Here is a 21284-nt window from a genome sequence, read left to right as displayed (position 1 = left end):
TGTTTAAATGGCGGCAATCGATGCAAAAACAGCAGGTACCATCGTTTTTTTTGTTTCACAAGGACTACAGGCGAAGCCCAAGGATTGGCTGATGGTTCGATGACTCTTTGCGGAGCATTTTGTCCACTTCTGTTTGGATGACTCTACATTCAGCATGCGATACACGATAGGGACGCCGACGAATAGGATTCATGTCTCCAGTGTTGATACGGTGGTGAACAACAGATGTTTGTCCTAAAGGCTTGACGCCGAAATCAAAGATGTCAACGTACGATCCGAGGAGGAGACGTATGTCCGTGGCATATGCAGAAGTGAGGTCAGGTGCAATCATCTTCGCCAAGTCATCCGTTGGGGAACCAGAGCTGTGAGCTGCAATTGGTGCTAAGAAACTGTTCTCGGCATTCAGACTTTCAATGTCAAATTCGGAAGTATTAGAAATGCTTGCCAAGAACATGCCAGCTGGAAGCACTTGAAGGCACAGGCTGAAATTCAGAAGCGGAAGAAGGACGTTGTTATTAGTGATCGTCACCAGCGTATGCGGAAGAGCAACGTTCTGGTTCAAAAGCACGTCGATGATGGGGCGAAGGACATACTCACAGTCAGGAATCTGTGGCTATGCGGTCAAAGCGACGTAAGTGACTGCCTCGGGTGACAGACGCACATCTTGAAGCGAACACAAGTGCAGCGGAGCGGTGCTCTGAGCATCGGCGACTTCAGGTAGTTCCAACTGAAGAATGCCGGTTGCGCAGTCGATGAGAGTGGAATGATGGGACGAAAAGTCCAATCCAAGGGTAATGTCGTGAGGGCAGTTGTCGATGACAGCAAAGAGAACAGAAGTAGAGCAGCTGGCTATACTTATTCGCGCACTACGCATTCCAAGTACAACCAGCACGCCGCCGTCGGCTACACGAAGCACTCGGGCAGCTGCAGGAGTGAGGACCTTCTTTACACGTCTACGTAGGCTAGCACTCATCACAGATACGTGGGCTCCAGTGTAAACGAGTGCTTGGACAGGTACGCGACCTATTTTAACGTCATGGCAGCAGTTATCATAGATGTCATGTCTTGCGCTTAATGACAGTATGTTGCAATCTTAACCCGGAATAGTAGTTGTCGAAATTGGCCTAATTTGTGTCCCATGAGTGACTGGTCTCACATTTTGTTTATCAAAAAAGAGGGGAAGAAATGTTGGTGCAGCAGTTGTCAGACACCCTTGCATCCTGACAATACCAAGGGGCAACAGGAAGGTTTCAAAGTGGTGAGCAGAGCCCTTTATTGAAACATTGTTCCCTCATTTGCCCGTTGTTGATCCTTGTATCGTTCAGTGGCTGCTCAGGACATGTTGTCTTCAATTCGACATTGTTGCAAAACTGCTGGCAACTTGTGGTCGACGTTTTGAAGCTGCTTGCGTTTGAAAATCATCTCTGGGTAACTTGACTGCCATTCTTTTGGTTGCAGGTGCACACTCCATCTCTCCAGGACCCCGTGGGGATGTTTCCAGTGAGGAGAATCGTCAGCGCTACTTCCGCATTCCGTTCCGTAAAGACGGAAGCAGTAGTGGCCTCTGGTTTGCTCACTTTGATGGGCAATACATTGCTCGGCAGATGGAGCTGCACCCTGGCCGGCCCCCTGTTCTGCTGATAGCAGGTAAGAGACTTTTTTTTTTCACCACACACTTTCTTGTCATGTGTCCTTTATCTGTATCTGTATTATCTGTAATTCAGTAGAACATGAGATCCATCAGGATGGTAATGTTATGCAACTGATTTCTACTTGGTGCAAGTATTTTCCAAAATTTTTTTGGGTTTAGTACACAGATGATGTTGAGAAGATCCTGGTGATAAAATTTTTTTCTTAGAAAGCTTTAGAAAGCTGTTGCACTCGCGCAAGCAGGTGAAATATTTCTTCCATTCCAGGGCAGAACCACATTTTTTTGCCACTCTGAAAAGGCACTTTTTCTTTTGTGCTAGTTTTTGTAGTTGGTTTGTGTACCAAGGCTTTCCCATGACACCACGAAAGCAAACAAGGGGCACGTAATTATTGATTAGGCTGACTAGCTTTTGCTTATACAGCAGCCACTTTCCGTCAACAGACCTTCTGAAGGCAGTTTCTTTGAGGTATTCAAAAAAAGTATTTAGTTCATTGTTAATTTTGGAAAAATCAGCTTTATTGTAGTCCCATATTAATTTTATTGAATGCTGTTTGATTGGAACAGAGATATTCAAATTGGAAAGGACAATACTGTGATTGCTCAGCCCATTGACACATGCTAACGACTGAATGTATTCGGGTTGAGAAGTGAGGACCAGGTCAAGGGTGTTTGAGCCACGTGTAGGAAAGTTTACTGTTTGTGTAAGGTTGAAGTTTAAGGCTAAATCAAGGAAATCTTTTGACTGGCGGGATGATGCTGTTAGATTGTCCCAGTTGATGTCTGGAAAGGTAAAATCACCACAAATAATATAGCTAGCACATGGGAATTGAAGGGTTTCATCTAAAATGACAGTGTTAAGTTCGTCGATAAAGGAACAAGATATGAGCATGCATGTGCATGTAGGCATGGATATGTGCACACAAAGAATTTCATGAGTACAGTTGTTCGGGAGCTGGTAACAAGGAATGCTGTTTTTCATAAAGACAAGAACACCACCAACCCTTTGTTCCTTCCTATCATTTCTGAAAACAGTGTAGGGGGAATCTGCATGCAGTAGCTCAGTGCTATCTATGTCAGGGGTTAACCAAGACTCAGTGAAAGTGGCCATGTCTGTATGATTGTCGTCGAGAAGGGCTTCAACGGTATCTTTTTTTGCAACGATGCTGCAACGATTCACGTAACACCCTGCATTATGCAGATGTCAACTACGGTTGTCTCCTAAATTTTTGAGTGACTTTTGGTCGCACTTATTTCCAGTTACTTTTTTTTTCCCTGCCCTATTTGATTAAGTTCTTAATGGGACTGACAACTGGCCAGAATGTGTTGGGAGACGTCAATGGAAATGAAATTACCAAGATTTATAGTCATAGAATCCAGTGTGCTGTTCGCGCTTTAAGTAGAAATTCTAATTTTAAATCGGCAAAGAAAGCCTCAAAAACCAGTAAGTGGCGAGCCCTGGCGGTGAAATATTGGTACTTCGGATGTATTCTGTGTGATTACTGTACGTAAGTCTACTATGATTAAGTACAGCAGAATTATTGCTTAAAATTGCAGTTGGTATATTATTAGACACTTGTGCTTTATTCTATGCTGTGGAAAGCAAAAGCACACGCATGGCTACAAACAACGCGATGAACTGTATATCACGTGTACAAGCGCCGTTTCGTTTTTAATTCATTTGCTTTTGTTTTGACTGGTTAAATACCAAAGCAGTTGGCCAGCAAACCACGACAACGCGTAGCTATTATCGCAGAAATACTTTTAACACTTTGGAAAACAAGAATCACAGTAAGATCGACTTGATAAACAAAATAATACTTTCTCACAGCTACAACTGCACTTGTCATCTGCCTACAACTAATGTCGGCATATAATTGCTATCACGCTCCCCTATTGCCGTTTTCAGCATGCTTCCAGTGAATGACTACATCCTCACTGCAGATCGAAAAACTCTGATAAAAATTGTTCCACGGCGTTTTCTGCATTAGTACTTCATGATTATTAGACACTCAGACCGGTAAGCTTTCCATCGCATTAAATAAGATAAGTACCATGAAACTTGGTTGTCAGTCCTTTTAAATTGGTACCATACATACTCGAATATAACACAAGGGTCGACTGTCCAGTCACGTAAAATAAAGATGAAACTGCAAATGTAATGTGAGATGGACAGCAAAAATAGTACCTTCATTCAAGAAAATCACAATTTGGAAACTTATTTGGAGGTGGAGCTGAATTTCCACGGGCAGTATTCTTGGGTGATCCCTTTCAGAGATAGTTTCACCTCCGCGAAATTTTGCATGACTCAGCATTGAAAGCGTCCCTGACAAGTGTTTCTGGCGCTGTGCAAAGCTCGCTATCAGTGCAAGATATTTTAGATTGTTCTGTGAATCTGACGTTTGTAGGCCTGACAAGGCATTTAGGTATTAACACCCATCCTGCCGTTTTGAACGACAAGATGGGTGCCAGTAGATTGTTTTGTCTTAGACTGGTTTGGCCAGAGTAAACGGAGTGCATCGCATCAGCTAACATTTTCTTTACATTTGTGTTCCCATTCAATAAGCTAAAGGCCCTCAAAGGATGCATGCAGTAGCATTGCACGGAGTGCATGCATTTAACGTTTGTAAAGCACAAAGTGCTCTTCTAAATCTGTCTATTGTAGGTACGGAGGTTCTGGCACAATTGCCTGAAACAATCATCCACGAGCCCAACATGACCACAACATGGTTAAGGGAACAGCTTCGACCCATGCTTCTTTGTCTGTTTTCCTTTTCATTGCAACCCATGCTTCTGCCTATTTTTTTGCACAGTGACTGGCAAATATGACAGGTGTGCACTCGTGAATGGCGAGAAGGCACCACAAGTAGCCACTGAATTCAGTCCTCCACAGGTGGAGCCCTCACCCCAATTCTCTCTATCCAGGGCGTGACGACATGCAAATGTGCGAGCTCAAGCTTGAAGAGACTGGCCTGGCTCGTAAGCGAGGGGCCGAGATTCTGGAGCACGAGTTTGATGCTGAGTGGGCAAAGTATGGCGGGCCAGTGTACATTCCACTGTCCACACGGCAGAAGTAGAGGCCACAAGGACAAGCTTGGTGGCAGCTTTGTTGGTGGGGGGCTGTAGTTTGAGAGAACATGTATTTGTATGTAGCAGTAGATCAAAGATGTTATTTATATTCCTAAAGGTTTTTTTTTTTTTTTTTGATCTCATGCCCTCTGTGCTGACTTTCCCTGGTAGAACAGCATTGCTTGGCTAGTTTGGGAACAGCTAGTGGGAGATTCTTGCAGGACTACAGAAAGAATAACCACACCATGGAGAGTGTTGAGCCATAATGTTTAGTACAGCCTTCCAACATTGTGGGCAGTTTTGTTTTTATTATTGGAAAAAGAAAAGCAGTGCTCTACTACCTGTAAACGTGTATTTTCATACCTCTATGATAAGTGTTCTTTCTTTTCTTCTTCTGAGCCTATATGAGTGCATAACCTTTCTTTTCTTGTGTGGGTTGTTTTTATTCACTAGATACACAATAATTGTTGACTAGACACAATTTACAGGGTAGCCTTACCTTTCTAGAACTGCGGAGGCTTTTTCCTTCGTTAGGAACACTGCCTTTTCTTGGTTTTGCTAGTAGCTTACTTTACACCTAACTAACACCATGAATGTGCTCCTTTAACCTCGGTGCTTTAAAAAGTTGTTAATTCGTATGCTCAAATTTAAGCTTGGCAGTTAGTTGCAACAAGTTTGTGAGATTCTGAATCTCTGCGCTGTGCCCTCTCATTTCCTAGAGCAATTTATTTTTGTAGGTCGTCTTTTGTAGGGAAATGTATGCACTTTTGTGCACATGCTCTTGTTATACTCAGTTGTGGTGGTGGTCCCCTTTGTTTCCCCACATTTATTGTTCTGAGTGATTACTTAATGCTTCAATACTGTCTGCCGTTGCTGCTGCCTGTATACCTCGTGTACTGATGAATCTCTTGTCCCATAAGACCTGCCATCACCGAGTGGAAGAGATGTACAAAGTATGTGCTTCCTCAGTCAACATGAATGCGCTTCGAGCATGGCCAAAATAAAGAACTGTGAGATGGCATGTTCTGTTTTGGTGGACTTTCTTCCAGAGCTAGCTTGGCAAGGCAGCACAGCTGAACTTTGGTGTAACCTCTCTTTTTTCTTTTTCCCTCAATTTTAGCATTATGTGTATACTTCACTGCAATTAAGTGAATTAATTTGTGTTGCAAATTTCTTGAATTGAAAAAGCTATCATCTCTTGTGCACATGTACCAGCATCTTCATAACAAGCAAAGACTTAGACTTGATCACTTGCTTGTGCCTTTTCACAAACAAATATTTCTGGCAAGCGGCTGTTGTTCAAAATGCGCCACCCAGCAGGAAACCTCTGCACATTGCATCGCCTTTGTTCCCCATGTTCGTGATGCTTGGCAACCTTGGTACTGGAAAAAGGTTTGTTTTGTGACAAAACCTTAAAACCTGGTTATAAGATTGAAGAGGAGCCAATAAGGCAAAATTAATGGCATTCAACTTGCGGCGAGCAAGCTTTTCAACCTTGCTGCAGGTACCTTCTTTTATTACCTCTTAACACCACCATACAGAGGCCTTTTCATTTTGTTACCACCAACAGCCACTGCATTATCACTGCAAGTGTACTATCAGGTACAATATAAGCTGCAATGCGGTAGTTGTGGTTGAGCGACACGCTCAAGAAGAAAGTGGACAGGCTTTCGCCATTTCAGCGAAGTGAATACCAACACTCCATCATCTGCTTTCTTCGCAGAGCAATAATACATTGGCCCATCGTGCAGCTATTACTCCATCGTGCAGCTATTACTCCATCGGTCGGAACCGCTGCGGGAATCCCATCCTCGTCGCCAAAAGATGTGTCGGCAGCGGCAGGCAAGCGGGGGGCCCCGACGGGCGAACGCGCGGCTAGCGCCGGCGCAGTGAAGGAGACACGGAGCTAACTGCTCCCGATGAAGACCGGAACGAAGACTCCGCCGACCTGCGGCTGTTTATTACTTATAAAGGCTTCACATGCTAGATGACACCTCCCGATTGGTCCAAGCTTGTCACATGACAGAAGGGGGGTACGCCATCTAGCTAAGCAATTACAAAACATACATGTGCGATGACACAGAGATCTGACAGGGGGCGACACTATACTACATCATCCCCCCCTGGAAACAAAGCAAGCATACAGTGAAACGCGCACACAAGACGCGCACTTAAGTCCAAAGACAAATTCAGTTCGTTCCCCCCCACGGTCACACACGCGTGCACCAGATGCACACAAGCACGCACTTAAGTCCACAACAATTTCAGTCCGTCCCTGCCCAAGTTCACATACACGTGCACCAGTCTTGGGCACCAACACACAGGCAGTCACTCAAACAAAGTCTAACAAGAAACACGGCACAAAACTCACTGCACCGCAACAAGGAGCACATTTTATACCTGTGTTAATGAAACATGTGGACTGTCTGCTAAATGTCACAACGAGGCCCTTAGCCGTGGCATTTCGAAGACGGAAATACACTCTACACTACATAAACAAAATCATCGAGCCACGGAGGCCGTTTTCTGTCACGATGAGGACGCGTGCGTACCTCGGAAGAACTTTGGGGGTTGCGACGCGTTTCGGTCGACTTTAAAGACCCAGTCGTCCCACTACTATTTACCTCCCCCTGGTTGGACAATTGAATGTGGTTATGGCTTAAAGCTAGAGAGGGTTGCCCAGGAAGCTCCTCTCGAAGTCCCAACAAGTCCTGGGAGGCTACCGATTCCACGACGGAATCAGAGACGACTGCTGACTGTGTAGACTCTGAAGTGATACAGTCAGACGCACAACTTAACTTAAGCTTATGACTATGAGAAGACGCTGTCACTACAGACAAGTCATCGGAATGACTATCCAAGCTTGAATATGAGTACAAAAAGTCTCTATCACTTGTACACAGTGTACTACCTGCTGGATCCTTCATCACTACGGTTAACTTAGACACATGCCACGTCTTCCCATCACTGAGTAGAAAAGTAGATGGTCCTATCTGGGCCTTGACTTTACGAGGTTTACTGTACTTAAAGAATCCTTTCCTGTTAAATCTTATTCTGACAGTGTCTCCCACCTTGATACGAGTTGCCTGAGCACCTCTACGTTTGTCTACGTACTGTTTAGTCTGCGACTGTTTCTGCAAGACCCTTTCTTGGACTTGAGAGACAAGACTGTCCTGTTCCCGTAGATCTACACAGAGCCGCATGGTTCCATCCTTCTTGCGCACCACCACGAGTGGAGACACCCACTCAGTAGCCTCGACGCGCTCGATGACGTCGCAGTCCTCGAGACGTCGCCATTCATGTGTGCCCTGGTCACGGAGAGCCAGGAGTAGTCGGCGCAACTTTGAAGATACTGGTTTCGCATCTTGCTGCCGATGAATTCGGTGCACAAAGTTGTTGACGAGGCCCAACTCGTCACTGGAAAGGTGATCAAAACCCGGAGGCACACCTGTGGGGCTCTGTACTGAAGGAAGCGATGGTAGACGACATGTCAGCGACGTACCGTCGATCTGTATGCCCAAGCGTTGGATGGCGTCTAAACCCAGCAGTGATGTTGCTGTAGTCGTTACGTGGAACGTGACGGAGCATGACCTTTGGAAAAACTGGACAGTGGCTTGAAACAGGCCTTGAATGTCGATGCATTGCTTGGAGAAATTTTTCAAGTCCATTGTTTGTGACAGTCTGTGCTGTCGACCAAAGTGCTTTCCAAAATCTTCGACCGTCATCATTGAGACAGACGCTCCCGTATCCACCGGCAGTCGCATGGAGACGCCGTTCACTACGACTGGAACTTCCAAATCTTTTTTAGTTTCCAAGGTGCTCACCGTCAAGACAGACGCGGACGGCTGTCCTGCGGAAGTTGACAAAGACCGCGTCTCTGCGGAAGAGACGTGCTGGACAGTACGGGTTTTTCGGCATACCGATGCAAAATGGCCCAACGTGTGGCAGGCGTTGCACCGCCGGTTCCTTGCTGGACAATTCCTGTACGTTGCAATATGCTTCGTGCTGCCACACCGGTCGCATGCACCACGGTTCCCGGAGGAGCCATGTGCGAAATGTCCGTCGTCTCGGCGGCCTCTCGGAAGAAGGTCGTGGTCTCGGCGGCCTCTCGGAAGAAGGTCGTGGTCTCGGCGGCCTCTCGGAAGAAGGTCGTGGTCTCGGCGGCCTCTCGGAAGAAGGTCGTGGTCTCGGCGGCCTCTCGGAAGAAGGCCGTGGTCTCGGCGGCCTCTCGGAAGAAGGCCGTGGTCTCGGCGGCCTCTCGGAAGAAGGCCGTGGTCTCGGCGGCCTCTCGGAAGAAGGCCGTGGTCTCGGCGGCTTCTCGGAAGAAGGCCGTGGTCTTGGCGGCTTCTCGGAAGAAGGCCGTGGTCTTGGCGGCTTCTCGGAAGAAGGCCGTGGTCTTGGCGGCTTCCCGGAAGAAGTCGGCCCTCTTGGCGGCTTCCCGGAAGAAGTCGGCCCTCTTGGCGGCTTCCCGGAAGAAGTCGGCCATCTTCATGGCCTCCCGGACTACGTCGGCCATCTTGGCGGCTCCCCGGAAGAAGTCGGCCATCTTGACCCGTCGACGGAACGCCAAGCTGGGATGCTTCAATTCTTCGAACATTTTCGGAGCCGAACGCGCGGTTCGCTCGATGCAAGGCTTCTAACGAGCGTCCAATTTCTTCTGCCTTGTCCAGGGACAGGGTTTCGCCATGAGCCAGCAACTTTTCGCGAACGCTGACGTTCGCTACGCCATGTATTATCTGGTCTCGGACGCGCTCGTTGTAGGCTGTGCCGAAGTTGCACTGTACCGCCTTCTCCTTCAATGCGGTCACGAATTCCAGGAATCCTTCACCCTCGAACTGCTTCCGACTGGTGAATTCGTGCCGTTCCGCCAGGACATTTGTTGACGCGGCGAACAGCCGGTCAAGCCGCTGCAAGAGTCTCGGAAACTCTGACGCTGGCGGGACCGCATCACTTGACGTTGACGCTGCGCCGGTCGACTGCCTTGCTGCTTCGCTTGAAGCTGACGCTGCGCTGGTTAACTGCCTTGCTGCTTCCTGCTCCTCGTCTGCAAAGTACTTCCGTTGTCCCTCACGCCCGAGAGCGCTGACGAGCGCGGACGCTCGTCGCGCGTCCGTCCAGTCGCCACCGCCGGCCGCTTCGAGGTGGGCCTGAAAAATTTTTTTCCATCGATGCCATGGAATTAACGGTGGCCCGGGCACTTCAAGAAAGACTGGAAGGTTCGCCGTAAAAGAAGCCATGCCCGGTAGCGTGCAGGAGACAGTGCAGAAAACAAGCCGGAGCTCGCCGCAGGAATGGGCAAGGAAGAACAAGGGGGGCGAGAAGGCCTAGGCTCGGAAGCCTCGCGACGCCAAGTGCGTCGGCGGCGTTTGCCTGCCGTGCGGACACGGGAAGGGTCGCTTCACTTACGAAGCTCGTTGGTGTCCCGGGGCTTCGGTCGGAACCGCTGCGGGAATCCCATCCTCGTCGCCAAAAGATGTTGTGTCGGCAGCGGCAGGCAAGCGGGGGGCCCCGACGGGCGAACGCGCGGCTAGCGCCGGCGCAGTGAAGGAGACACGGAGCTAACTGCTCCCGATGAAGACCGGAACGAAGACTCCGCCGACCTGCGGCTGTTTATTGCTTATAAAGGCTTCACATGCTAGATGACACCTCCCGATTGGTCCAAGCTTGTCACATGACAGAAGGGGGGTACGCCATCTAGCTAAGCAATTACAAAACATACATGTGCGATGACACAGAGATCTGACAGGGGGCGACACTATACTACAACCACCAACAGCCACTGCATTATCACTGCAAGTGTACTATCAGGTACAATATAAGCTGCAATGCGGTAGTTGTGGTTGAGCGACACGCTCAAGAAGAAAGTGGACAGGCTTTCGCCATTTCAGCGAAGTGAATACCAACACTCCATCATCTGCTTTCTTCGCAGAGCAATAATACATTGGCCCATCGTGCAGCTATTACTCCATCGTGAAAAAAAAAAAAAAAGGCAGTTACGCAGTATGTGGAATGTCAAATGTGCCCTTGGGACAAAGGAATGACAATGCAGTAGTGCAAACAATCAAACGGGCATTTATTGCACCTTACATATGCCAAAGCCATTTAAACGAATTGCTGCCAATAGAACACACCGATGGGCGCTGACGAATCGAGACAGTCTGGCTCACCGCGACAGGATATCAAGCAAATATGTTCACCCCCACGCTGGATGCCAACGCCTAATCGTTCACATGTACAGTCACACGAAGGGTGGCATGTTCGAACGATTGTGTTCATCCCTCCCGTTGCCCCGCTCCAAAACCTCTTGTGAGATGGTCCCACAGAGCATGCCGGCAGGCGTACAGCAAGTCTTCACGCTCAACCCACACCAAACCAGAATAAGAGGCTAATCCTTTTGCACCCCAGTAACCCCACTCTCGTTCTTTTAGAACGTGAATCATTATGTCTGTGTGTTGGTCTTCCAAAATTTGTAGCAAATATTTTTTTATCATGAAACTAGCCTGCCTTCTCTTCAAACTCGATTTAAACATAACTGAATCTATGCTTCTCTCCAGAGACGCTCCTCCTCTGTGCATTTGAGAGCTGACTGCATTCTTTGCAAATCAATGGTCTCGATTGCATTGTCCCCAAGTCATTTTTCTGCAGAAGCTATTAGAACCATTACAAGTATCAATCCGTGATGTAGTTTTCTCAAATTTACCTACTGCAACAGCAAGCGTTGAATTCGATAAAGTATTTCCTAATAACGCTAAGCTTCTGCCTATCAAATACCTAAAAGGTTTATTGGATGACCACCTTGAGAACCTCCCTATAAATAAAGTAGTAGCCACAGATGTATCTGTCAGTGAAGAGAAGGCAGGAGTGGGCATTTTTTTCACCATCGTTAAATTAGTCTTTCTCTCTTCGACTGCCCAATTTTAGACCAATATTTCAAGCAGAGTTATTGGCTATCATTCTAGCTCTACAAAAACATCCCTCATCTTATTCCATTGTAATCATAGCCGACTCCTTATCCATTTGTTCTGCTCTATCAATGCCAGATTCAACACACCCCTTTGGCCTCGGCTTCACGTAGACGGCGCCCCCGGACTGACCCACCCGGGGGAAATAGGTAGTTACCTTTTCCTGTCTCTTTCTCCCTCCAACCTTCGTCTTTCTCTCACTTTCAATCTTTCCTGTCTCCTTCTCATTTCTTTTTTACTTCTGAGCTTCCTGGCAGCAAGGGTTAACCTTGTGTGAGTTGCCAACCTTGGTTATGTCATATTTGGTTATAGTAGCAACGTACAGCTGCCGTTTACTGGCCCTGTTTGTTGGACTCCATGGTGGGTGGCTGGCGTTGCTGCCGAAAACTACACGGCTACACATAGCTACTTCTTTCCCTCCACTACCTGATCGCCCTCAGAAAAGATGGCACACCAAAGATGTTTTCCCATTTTTCGGATGCCAAGTCCACACCTTCCCTCGTTTTCATGTAGTACTCTCCGAAAAACCAGTGCGAACCGTCTCACCATTCCTTGTTTCAAAGTCATTAAGTGAAATTTTTGGTCCAGGATATAAGGCGTCGAGGATGGCAAGCGGTGATCTCTTCTTGGAGCTCCACGATCAGAACCAGTATGAGAAACTTCCAAAACTAGTGTCATTTGGGGAAACCCAAGTAATCGTAACCCCGCACCGTACTATGAATACCACCCGTGGCGTAGTTTCAGATGATTACCTTTTGGAGTTAACTGAAGCGGAACTCTTGGAGGGCTTCAGTGAACAGAATGTGATCAATGTTAAAAGAATTAAGATGAGGCGAGATGGCAAAGAAATCCATACCAAGCACTTGATAATTACCTTCGGTTCAAGTATCCTGCCCGAGTCAATGAAGGCAGGGTATATTAAGCTCCGTGTTTGGCCATACGTGCCAAATCCCCTGAGATGTTTCAAATGCCAATGTTTTGGCCACAGTTCGCAGAGCTGCCGAGGCCGCCAAACCTGTGCGAAATGCAGTCCCCATGAACACGCCTCTGAAGCTTGTGAGAACTCTCTCCTCTGTGTAAACTGTCATGGGGAGCACGCCGCGTACTCGCGGTCGTGCCCATCCTGGAAAAAAGAAAAGGAAATTGTCACAATCAAAGTGAAAGAAAACATATCTTTCAAGGAGGCACGTAGGCGGGTGTCATACCTGCCTAAGAGCAGCTTTGCCGGTGTGGCGCGTCAGGAGGCAGCACCAAAACGGCTTCCGGCGGCTGTCCGACCCACAAGCAGTGAGTCGGCAGTTAGGCCACCTGCCCCCGTGGCGGTTGCAGCTAGCGCTGCTCCGTCGCCCCAGACGGGGCCATCCACCTCTGAGCAGGTGGCCTCAAAGGCCTCTTCCAACGTGCCGAGACCTTCACATCAAACAAAGCGCTCGGAACAGCGCGTGTCAAGCACCTCGCAAGAGGCGATGGACACAACCACTAGCAAGACGGCCCCACCAGCGCCTAAGGAGTGGCAAGGCTCTCTCGATAGCTCCAAAAAAGACAAAACTCCCGTCAGGACGCCTGCAAAGGGCCCGTGAGCTAATCCTCATCTCTTAAACACACAGCAATAAACACAAGTAGCATAATGAATACACAAATACTACAATGGAATGTTAGAGGACTTCTCCATAACCTCGACGACATTAGAGAACTCGCACCATCTTCCGCAAGGACCGTAATGAAGCTAACACTTAAGGCGGCGGTGTAGCAATCCTTGCAGACAAGTCTGTAGCTTGTCGCCACGTAGCCTTACAGACACCCCTCGAGGCAGTGGCAATTAGAGGGGTTCTTTTCAATAAGTTGGTAACTGTCTGTACCATATATATATCCCCAAGCTACCACCTGCAAAAAGCCGATCTCCATAACTTCATAAATCAGCTCCCGGAACCCTACATACTTGTGGGCGATTTTAACGCCCACAACACCTTGTGGGGAGACGCCCATTGTGACGCAAGAGGCCAACTTACTGAAAATTTTACTCTGACCTCTAGTCCCCGCCTATTTAATAAAAAGGATCCAACATATTACAGCATTCAACACAATTCATATTCATCCATAGACCTAGCAATAGGCTCTGCTTCCCTTCTGCCTCATCTGGAATGGAATGTGATCAATAATCTTATTGGAAGTGACCACTTTCCTATAACTATAAACTTAATAACGCAGCATGACAACCCTCCCCGTCTTCCCATTTGGAAATTGGCTTCGGCTGACTGGGAGCATTTTAAGGAATCAACTCATTTATCACCCAATTTTATAAACACTTTTAGCATAGATGATGCTGTCAAATATCTTACCACTTTTATTATTGATGCTGCTGAAAAGTTTATCCTGCAAACAAATGGTGCTTCACATAAAAGACGTGTTCCCTGGTGGAATGAAAACTAGAGATGCACGAAAGAGGCAGAATAAGGCATGGGGCATATTGCACAGATCGTCCAATACAGAAAATCTCGTTGAATTTAAACACACAAAATCGCAGGGAAGGTGAATACGACATCAGGCTAAGAGAGAAAGCTGGGCGAGGTTCCTTTCGGGTATAACTTCATACACACAGGAGGTAAAAGTTTGCAATGGCGTAAGGAAGGTAAAAGGGCAGCAAATAAATCCGTTGCCTCTGGTGAACAAACAAGGGAATACCTTAGAACAGGTAGACACCCTAGGGGAGCAACTTTGAGCGTGTGTCAAGCTCAATCCACTACTCAAAATCCTTCATGAAGTACAGACAAATAGAACATAAGGTATTTGAGCGGAAATCCCCGTGAAACGCATCATATATAACCGTCCTTTCTGCATTGCTGAGCTGAGAGCTGCCTTGATCGTATGCAACAGCTCTGCACCGGGACCTGATAGAATAATGTACGACATGATTAAGAACGCACACACTGACACTCATCTGTCAATACTTGCGCTTTTCAACACTATTTGGGCTGCTGGATACCTTCCATCTGCATGGGAAGAAGCGATCGTGGTCCCCATTTGGAAGCAAGGTAACGATCCTTCGTCAGCGGCAAGCTACCGCCCGATAGCTCTCGCGAGTTGCCTTTGTAAGCTGTTTGAGAAAATGATTAACCGGCGACTCATACATATCCTTGAAATGAACAAAATACTTGATGCCTACCAGTGTGGCTTCAGAGACGGTCGGGCCACAACCGACCATCTCGTGTGCATTGAGGGGAATATTCGTGACACGTTTGTACACAAACAGCGCAGGCGACCCGTGGACTGTACAGTTCTAGGAAACATTTCAGTTGGACGTTTTCACTGGGGAGGGTGGAAGAAGCGATTATACGAAGCTGAATTGTGAACAGATGTCAAAATCTGCAATTTTTGTAGCTATTGTCGATTCGTCTAAGAATAATTAAGGCTGCATGCCAATCAATGTAAATCATAAAATGGAGCATTTCTGCTGTCGACGTGGATTTGATTGGGAAGAACTAGAGTTACATCAAATTCTTTCAATTTTTGCTCAATGAACTAATGATATTCAATAATCAAGCAGTTAAGAATTAATATATTCATGGTATATCATGAGTGTTTTTTCAAGCGCCATCACCTGTGAAGCATATGTACGATTTTTGTGCAAAGCTCCCTGGAAAGCATATTGCCTGTGTATGTATGCACGCACATATCGAACTCCGTGCACATAGACGTGATGCTTTGACGACAAATATTTATTAAAATTCAAATTATTTATTTCTGCCTTGTAAATGTACAGATAGCGAAAGCACAGAAAAAGCTGTCAGATACAGATTGACAAAGCCGCAGCCCCCTTTCGCTTGGCAGAGACTTTACAGCGAGACTTTTAAAACAAAGATAATTGCACACGGTAATAACAGTTATACAATAATGAGCAAGTACAAAAGGAAACAAACCCAGATTATACAATATTTAGACAATACTCCCAAAAAAGAAAACGGCACATACATGCTAACGTACATAGCACCCAAGGTACTGTTCGACGCATTGAAGAGGTCAAAATTATTGTATACATAAGCTATATACATATTCATATAGAGCTACCAATCCCTGCAAAATATAGAACGCAGATTTTCATTACACACATGCACGTGCACAACACACACACCAAAAGGAAACGGCGACGCGCTCACAGGAGGCGCCTGAAAGAAAAAAAAAGGAAAAGTGTGGGGAACTTGGGTTGTCTTGCGCGGTAGTATCTCCCTCTCCCAGATGGAATGAAGAGGTACTTGGAAAGCAGGGAAGGGCGATTCTCTCCGTCAGCCTCGGCTCCCACCAGCGAGGATGGGGCGAGGAAGCGAAGCGGGGCTTTCTGCTATCTATTTTTCTTCAGGGGCGCAGGCAAGTTCCCGCCAAATGGCGTGGAGGCGCAAGTTGCCGCCAAATGCTAGCTCTGGATGCCAGCTCGTTCCGCGTCTCTTGGTAGACTAGTTGGTGCATTTCTGTTATCGTGGACTGCGCATAGAAACGCAAACTACACAAAAGTGACATGGACAAGAACAGCGCAAGCCCTTTCCATGCAGTGGAGCCACCGTGTCTCGCCATTTAAGATATGCGTACTCGTAAGTGGCATTTTAATTTCATGTTGTGTAATGCACGACAGTCTTTTTTCAAGTGAACAAAACTAGCTTTGTATTGCGTAAATGGTTTTGCAATGTATGACGAGCTCCTTGTTTTTTCATTATTATTTTTTTTCTGACAGGAAGGAAAAAAAAAGAGGCTTTATATGAGAACGGATCAAGCGTTCGAGAGTTGAGACAGGGAAATGTGAGACGTACTTTCATGTATATACTTCTAATATTACTTTTTCGTCTTGTAAGAGTGATGTATTTTCCTTAATTTTTCTCTAGGAAACACTGGAACAACACTGTTTAAATTGAAGCACAGTGTGCGAATGACCTGCTACGCTCGGAACTGTTATCACCATTCGGGAAGAAATCAGGTAAGACTCTTGTCTGGTTGTCATTGTGGAAAAGTCATAATTAATTGGAAGTTGCTTTCGTTCCTTCCCACAGATGAAAAAAACAAAACTGTAAATACCTAGTACTGTATGATATACGTCTGGTGCATTGCAGGTAAGAATGGATTGTGTGTGGCACTTCTCCGCATGTGGACTAGAGCAGATTTAGGAACATCAGACAAAAAGACACGTACGTGAAACGCTGCGGACAGCCCATATGTAAGTTGTTCCTCAATTTTTCTGTTGTCGCATTTTCGTAGTTTCCGTGTAATACTTTGTCACTGCAGTCTCGACGTTATGTATACCTATAAATTTGTCTCGTGGCAGTCTGCGTGCTATTTTGTTTGTGCAACAATGTGTTGTATTAATTTATTGCACTGCCTGGATGTTTTTTTGTTTTTCTGCAACTATATTCTGAGCCAAGTCAGTAAATCTAACCTTCCTGTCCTCATGTTTCCTCAGGCGGCTCTAAAGCGTGGATCACATCGCAGAAGTTGAACGCACTGATTTTCACTGAAAGTGCGCAGTATATGTTCATTACATGCATGTGCAACAACAAAATAATTATTTTGTCTGTGGCTGTGTCAGGATCGGGATTTCTTGCACACGACTGTGAAAAAAGTCCACTATAAATCATCTGCATGGTTCACAGAGTTATTCATTACTATGTTTGTTCGTTTGTTTCAGTTTTTATGAGCCCTGTAACTATCCAAGCTTCACTCTCGACGGTGAGAGAGAAATGTCGGATACTGTACCATTCAGAGCCAAGACCATGGGAATGGCTGAAGAAGAGCCTCCCAGGCAGTATGCAAAACTCTCACAGCAGACCAGCAGTGTCCTTTAGCTGTATCATACTATTTCGGGGAACAAAGACTACTTGCAAATTGTTAACACTGCTGCATGAAAAAACGAATGTATTTTATGATGGCAAAATAAATACCTAAAAAAGAAAACATTGCGTTCACGTGTTTCTTTTGTTGCGTGTTGCGTAGAGTACAAAGAATTAGGGGCATTTAATTATGTTTCACGTGTGAATTACGCACATATCGCGTATATTAATTGTCAGCACAAGTTAAATGCCTCTAATAAACTGTATATCGTTGACCTGAAAACGCAACACGCAGCAAAAAAAAAAAAAGAAGCTGATATGTTTTTTAATATTAAAATATAATTTAAAAAAACAATCCGCGCCCAACCGATAGCCAACGGCAAACCGGTGCTTACGAAATGTTGGGTCGTAGACGGCCCGCGTGCAGTGTGCACTCAGCCACGTCGGCTGCAGTGGTCGGGCCTAAGTCACTTGCCGATGGTCGTTAGACGTGAGGCCAGTGTCAATCCCCGATACCGGCCCTACATCGGGCGCCGAGGTCAGGCCAACCGTTTTGCAGTCGGCCAGATGCATCGGGCCAATCTTGTAACGGGGACTTTCTGTTGCTTGGGTAAATGTCCAGGAGGGCTGCCGCATGGTGTTTTTATTGAGCCCGTAAGCGAAACGTATGAGGAGCGCACCACGTGATCCCTCATACTACGCAAGGAAGGCGCTTCTGACAGATGGCAACTCCATAACTCCTCGCCGCCAATATCGGACCGACCCGCGGCGGAGGTGAAGCAGGCTTTAAGCACTCTGCCAACTTGCAAGAATAAGTTTAATATCTCAAGTCCAAATACAACTCGTATCAGATACTGAGCGGATAAGAACAGATCCACACTTTGACCCATGCCGGCCATGTCTACGTTCGCACCACCCTCTCTTTGTTGGCGTTCCAAGCGTCTGTGGAACCCGCTGCAGTTACTTAGTGGCTATGGTGTTGGGCTGCTAAGCACGAGGTCGCGGGATTGAATCCCGGCCACGGCAGCCGCACTTCGATGGAGGCGAAATGCGAAAACACCCTTGTACTTAGATTTAGGTGCATGTTAAAGAGGTGGTTCAAATTTTCGGAGTCCCCCACTACGGCGTGCCTCATAACCAGATCGTGATTTTGGCAGGTAAAACCCCTTAATTAATTTTAAACGCTTGCGTATCTCCTTTCCTTTCCATCTGCTCTCTCCCTTGGTGACGGTCCCGTAAGGGTACTGCCTGCCAGGACTGCAAGGCGGAAAGAAATGCAAACCTTCCAAGTGGCCCCGATCCCGCAAACTTGGAACGTTTCGCTGCGGAGCAACCGCCAGGTTTCATAAGGAGCTTGTGGGGAACCAATTTCGTGTGGCCTGTGTTGTGTGTGACTGCTTGTGGTTTTCGAGTGACCTCACAACTATTACTGCATTGTGGGACGTCGACCAACACACGATTGCCTTCGCTACGGTGAAGTGCGTGTCTGTTCCACATGCAGGGATTTGTTAGTAAAAGGTGTCGTGTCGCATTTTGCAACAATACATGGGTATGTATACCCCCGGTAGCTCATCATCTTCCGAGACTCAACAACATGGAGAAGCGACTAGTCACGCCTTGTCTACTATTTATGTGCATACGGCGTTTGACGCACAGCAATGGACAGTTTGTCATTAAGCGGCCCACATACACAGTTTCGCTAGTCATCCACCTTCACAGAGTGGAATGACACTGAATTTTATTTCGTTGTTTCCATTGCGATGGCTGTCAACAGCAGAAAGGACGGACACACACTAAAAGGCCTGCTTTGAGCGTTTATCTGCTGCTGTGGTGTAACGCTTTTCTGTGCTCTCCCCGCGGGATTACTGAACAGTAAGTACAGCAATTTGTGCAAGCCACTGGCCACCAGCAGCTTTGCTGAATATGCCAACATTGCTTTCAAAAAGTCAATTTCAAGATTTATGCATGCTAAATGTGTCAATTTCAACCAAATGTAGTAAACATGTTCAGATGAGAGCAAAAAGCAACTTCTTCGGATTTATACAATGTCTAGTAGTTCTTAAGCAATCTTAAGAATTGTTAATTTCTGGCTCAATAAAGGAAATTTTAATTGGGACTGATTTTTCTTGCTATTGTACAGCTGCTAAGTGCAAATTTTGCATTGTGGCCAATACGTCATACAACCCTCTAAAGAGCATATTTTTTCAAAGTTAGACACTTGTAGGCAAACAGCAAGAGCATTGGGTAGTTTAGATACAAATTTGTAAACAGAAAATGGAACGTTATAGTTAAATCAAGATATCCTCCCTTCGTAAAAACAGTTTTCCCAAAGCTCTCCTCCGGCTACCCCATTGTTTGCTTATTCTGCCAAGATTTATTGCTATCTTCATAACTAATTATGGGATTTAGTATCTTACCTCTCTCTTTTCAGGCTTTCACCAGCGACTACACAAGGACACTGCATATTCTTGTGTAGGAGCCACACTCCTAAATTAGAGCCAAAATATCTAGGAAAATAATGAAAAAGTGTAAGTTTGGAAAGCAGAAAAGATTGCAGAGCTGAAGCGGACAGTTCCAGCACATTAAAGAGACTGTCTACCATTCAAGGATGTCCTATTTTGTAGCGTCAAACAACGTACACCTTTCCAAGCACCTGAACATGCAATGGTTTCTTTAGAAAGCAATTAGAAATTTTTATAACCAGATTTTGTGATCTGCATAGTCTCTTAACACTGAGTATGGATGCCCGAAACACGGATTACTGAAGACGATGGCAATGCTGTGCTGGTAAAGGCAAGAAGCTGAAAGTGTGTAGGGCTTCTGCAGGAATGCTGTGCTAAACACTGAAATTATGACCACAACAGCCCTCCTCAGCAAGTAATCAGTTTCATAAGCCACTTTTAAATGCGGAAGCTTACCCAATGAAAAACTGCACGTCCTTCCAGTAAGACGATCGCTTTCAACATAGCGCCCGCAGCAGCGAGCGAATCCACCTTCGTGCTGCCTCTCGCTTCAACGCAAACTACGCGGTGAGAACACAGCGAGAGCACACGAAGCTGTCGGCACTCGCTGCACTGAGCCTCCATTGCAGATTGCTATCAAGATTGGGGACCGCACGTCTCTCCAACACAAACTCAGTGGCGAGAACCAGCTTTCGCCTCAGAGGGCGAAAAATCAACTGCGGCGCATCCCAGCATGAAGCACGTAAGTGGTACCGTAATTTGGTCGCCTACTTTTGGTACCTTCGGCTCAGCCCTGGCAGTGCAGCGGAAATTATGCAAAACACAGCACAAGTTTCATGTTTCGCTATGTCATATCGTGAGAAGCCAACAAAGATATCCAGGACAGCATAGGAAATTAATTGAAATTAATTGTACTAACTAATTGAATTAAAGAAATTAATGGCAATGAAAGTGGATGAAAAGACAACTTGCTGCAGGTGGGGAACGATCCCACGTCTTCGCAGTTAATTGCATCGGAGACATAACATAACTGTTTATTACTAGTATCTGGCAGAAACAACTGCTAAACGAGGCTTGACTAAGCACAGCCCACACAAGGACAATAATCAAACAAATGCATGCGCAAAACAGTGTTGTATGTGTGTGCTTTTCCGTCATGGAGCATTTTGCACAGTGATTTTAGTCTGACGTGAATCACAAACTCGCCCACATTTTCACCACAGCAATCAAGGCTCTTCTTTCGACTCCAGCCTCCACGGCACTGCTCATAATTGTTTAGCCCTTTGGACTCTATTATAGTCTGTGGACATACAAGTCAACAGTGAATGTGTCT

General features: G+C 46.3%; 1 protein-coding gene and 1 long non-coding RNA gene across 5 annotated transcripts in view; both read left to right on the top strand.

The window, feature by feature from the left end:
- The window catches only part of jar (Myosin heavy chain 95F jaguar), a 143860-nt gene extending 138122 nt beyond the window's left edge, over positions 1-5738 (top strand). For all 3 annotated transcript variants that reach the window (XM_055065755.1, XM_050170300.2, XM_055065756.2), the window contains 2 exons: positions 1459-1647; positions 4574-5738. In XM_055065755.1, coding sequence (XP_054921730.1) covers positions 1459-1647; positions 4574-4725 — 341 coding nt within the window. In that variant the 3' untranslated portion in view covers positions 4726-5738. The remainder of the gene's footprint in view (positions 1-1458; positions 1648-4573) is intronic.
- Positions 5739-10236: 4498 nt separating this feature from the next.
- LOC129382210 (uncharacterized) lies at positions 10237-20717 on the top strand. Of its 2 annotated transcripts, none has more exons than XR_011895073.1 (3): positions 10237-16467; positions 16551-16642; positions 16716-20714. It is a non-coding gene; the product is annotated as an uncharacterized lncRNA (long non-coding RNA). The 2 variants fall into 2 exon arrangements; XR_011895072.1 differs by having other exon boundaries at positions 10239-16642; positions 16716-16879; positions 17348-20717.
- Positions 20718-21284: the final 567 nt, after the last annotated feature.

This window comes from Dermacentor andersoni, chromosome 6 (assembly GCF_023375885.2).
Source record: "Dermacentor andersoni chromosome 6, qqDerAnde1_hic_scaffold, whole genome shotgun sequence".
NCBI lineage: Eukaryota > Metazoa > Arthropoda > Arachnida > Ixodida > Ixodidae > Dermacentor > Dermacentor andersoni.
Note: the sequence above shows the minus strand (reverse complement) of the source record. Positions and strands in the feature narration are given on the sequence as shown.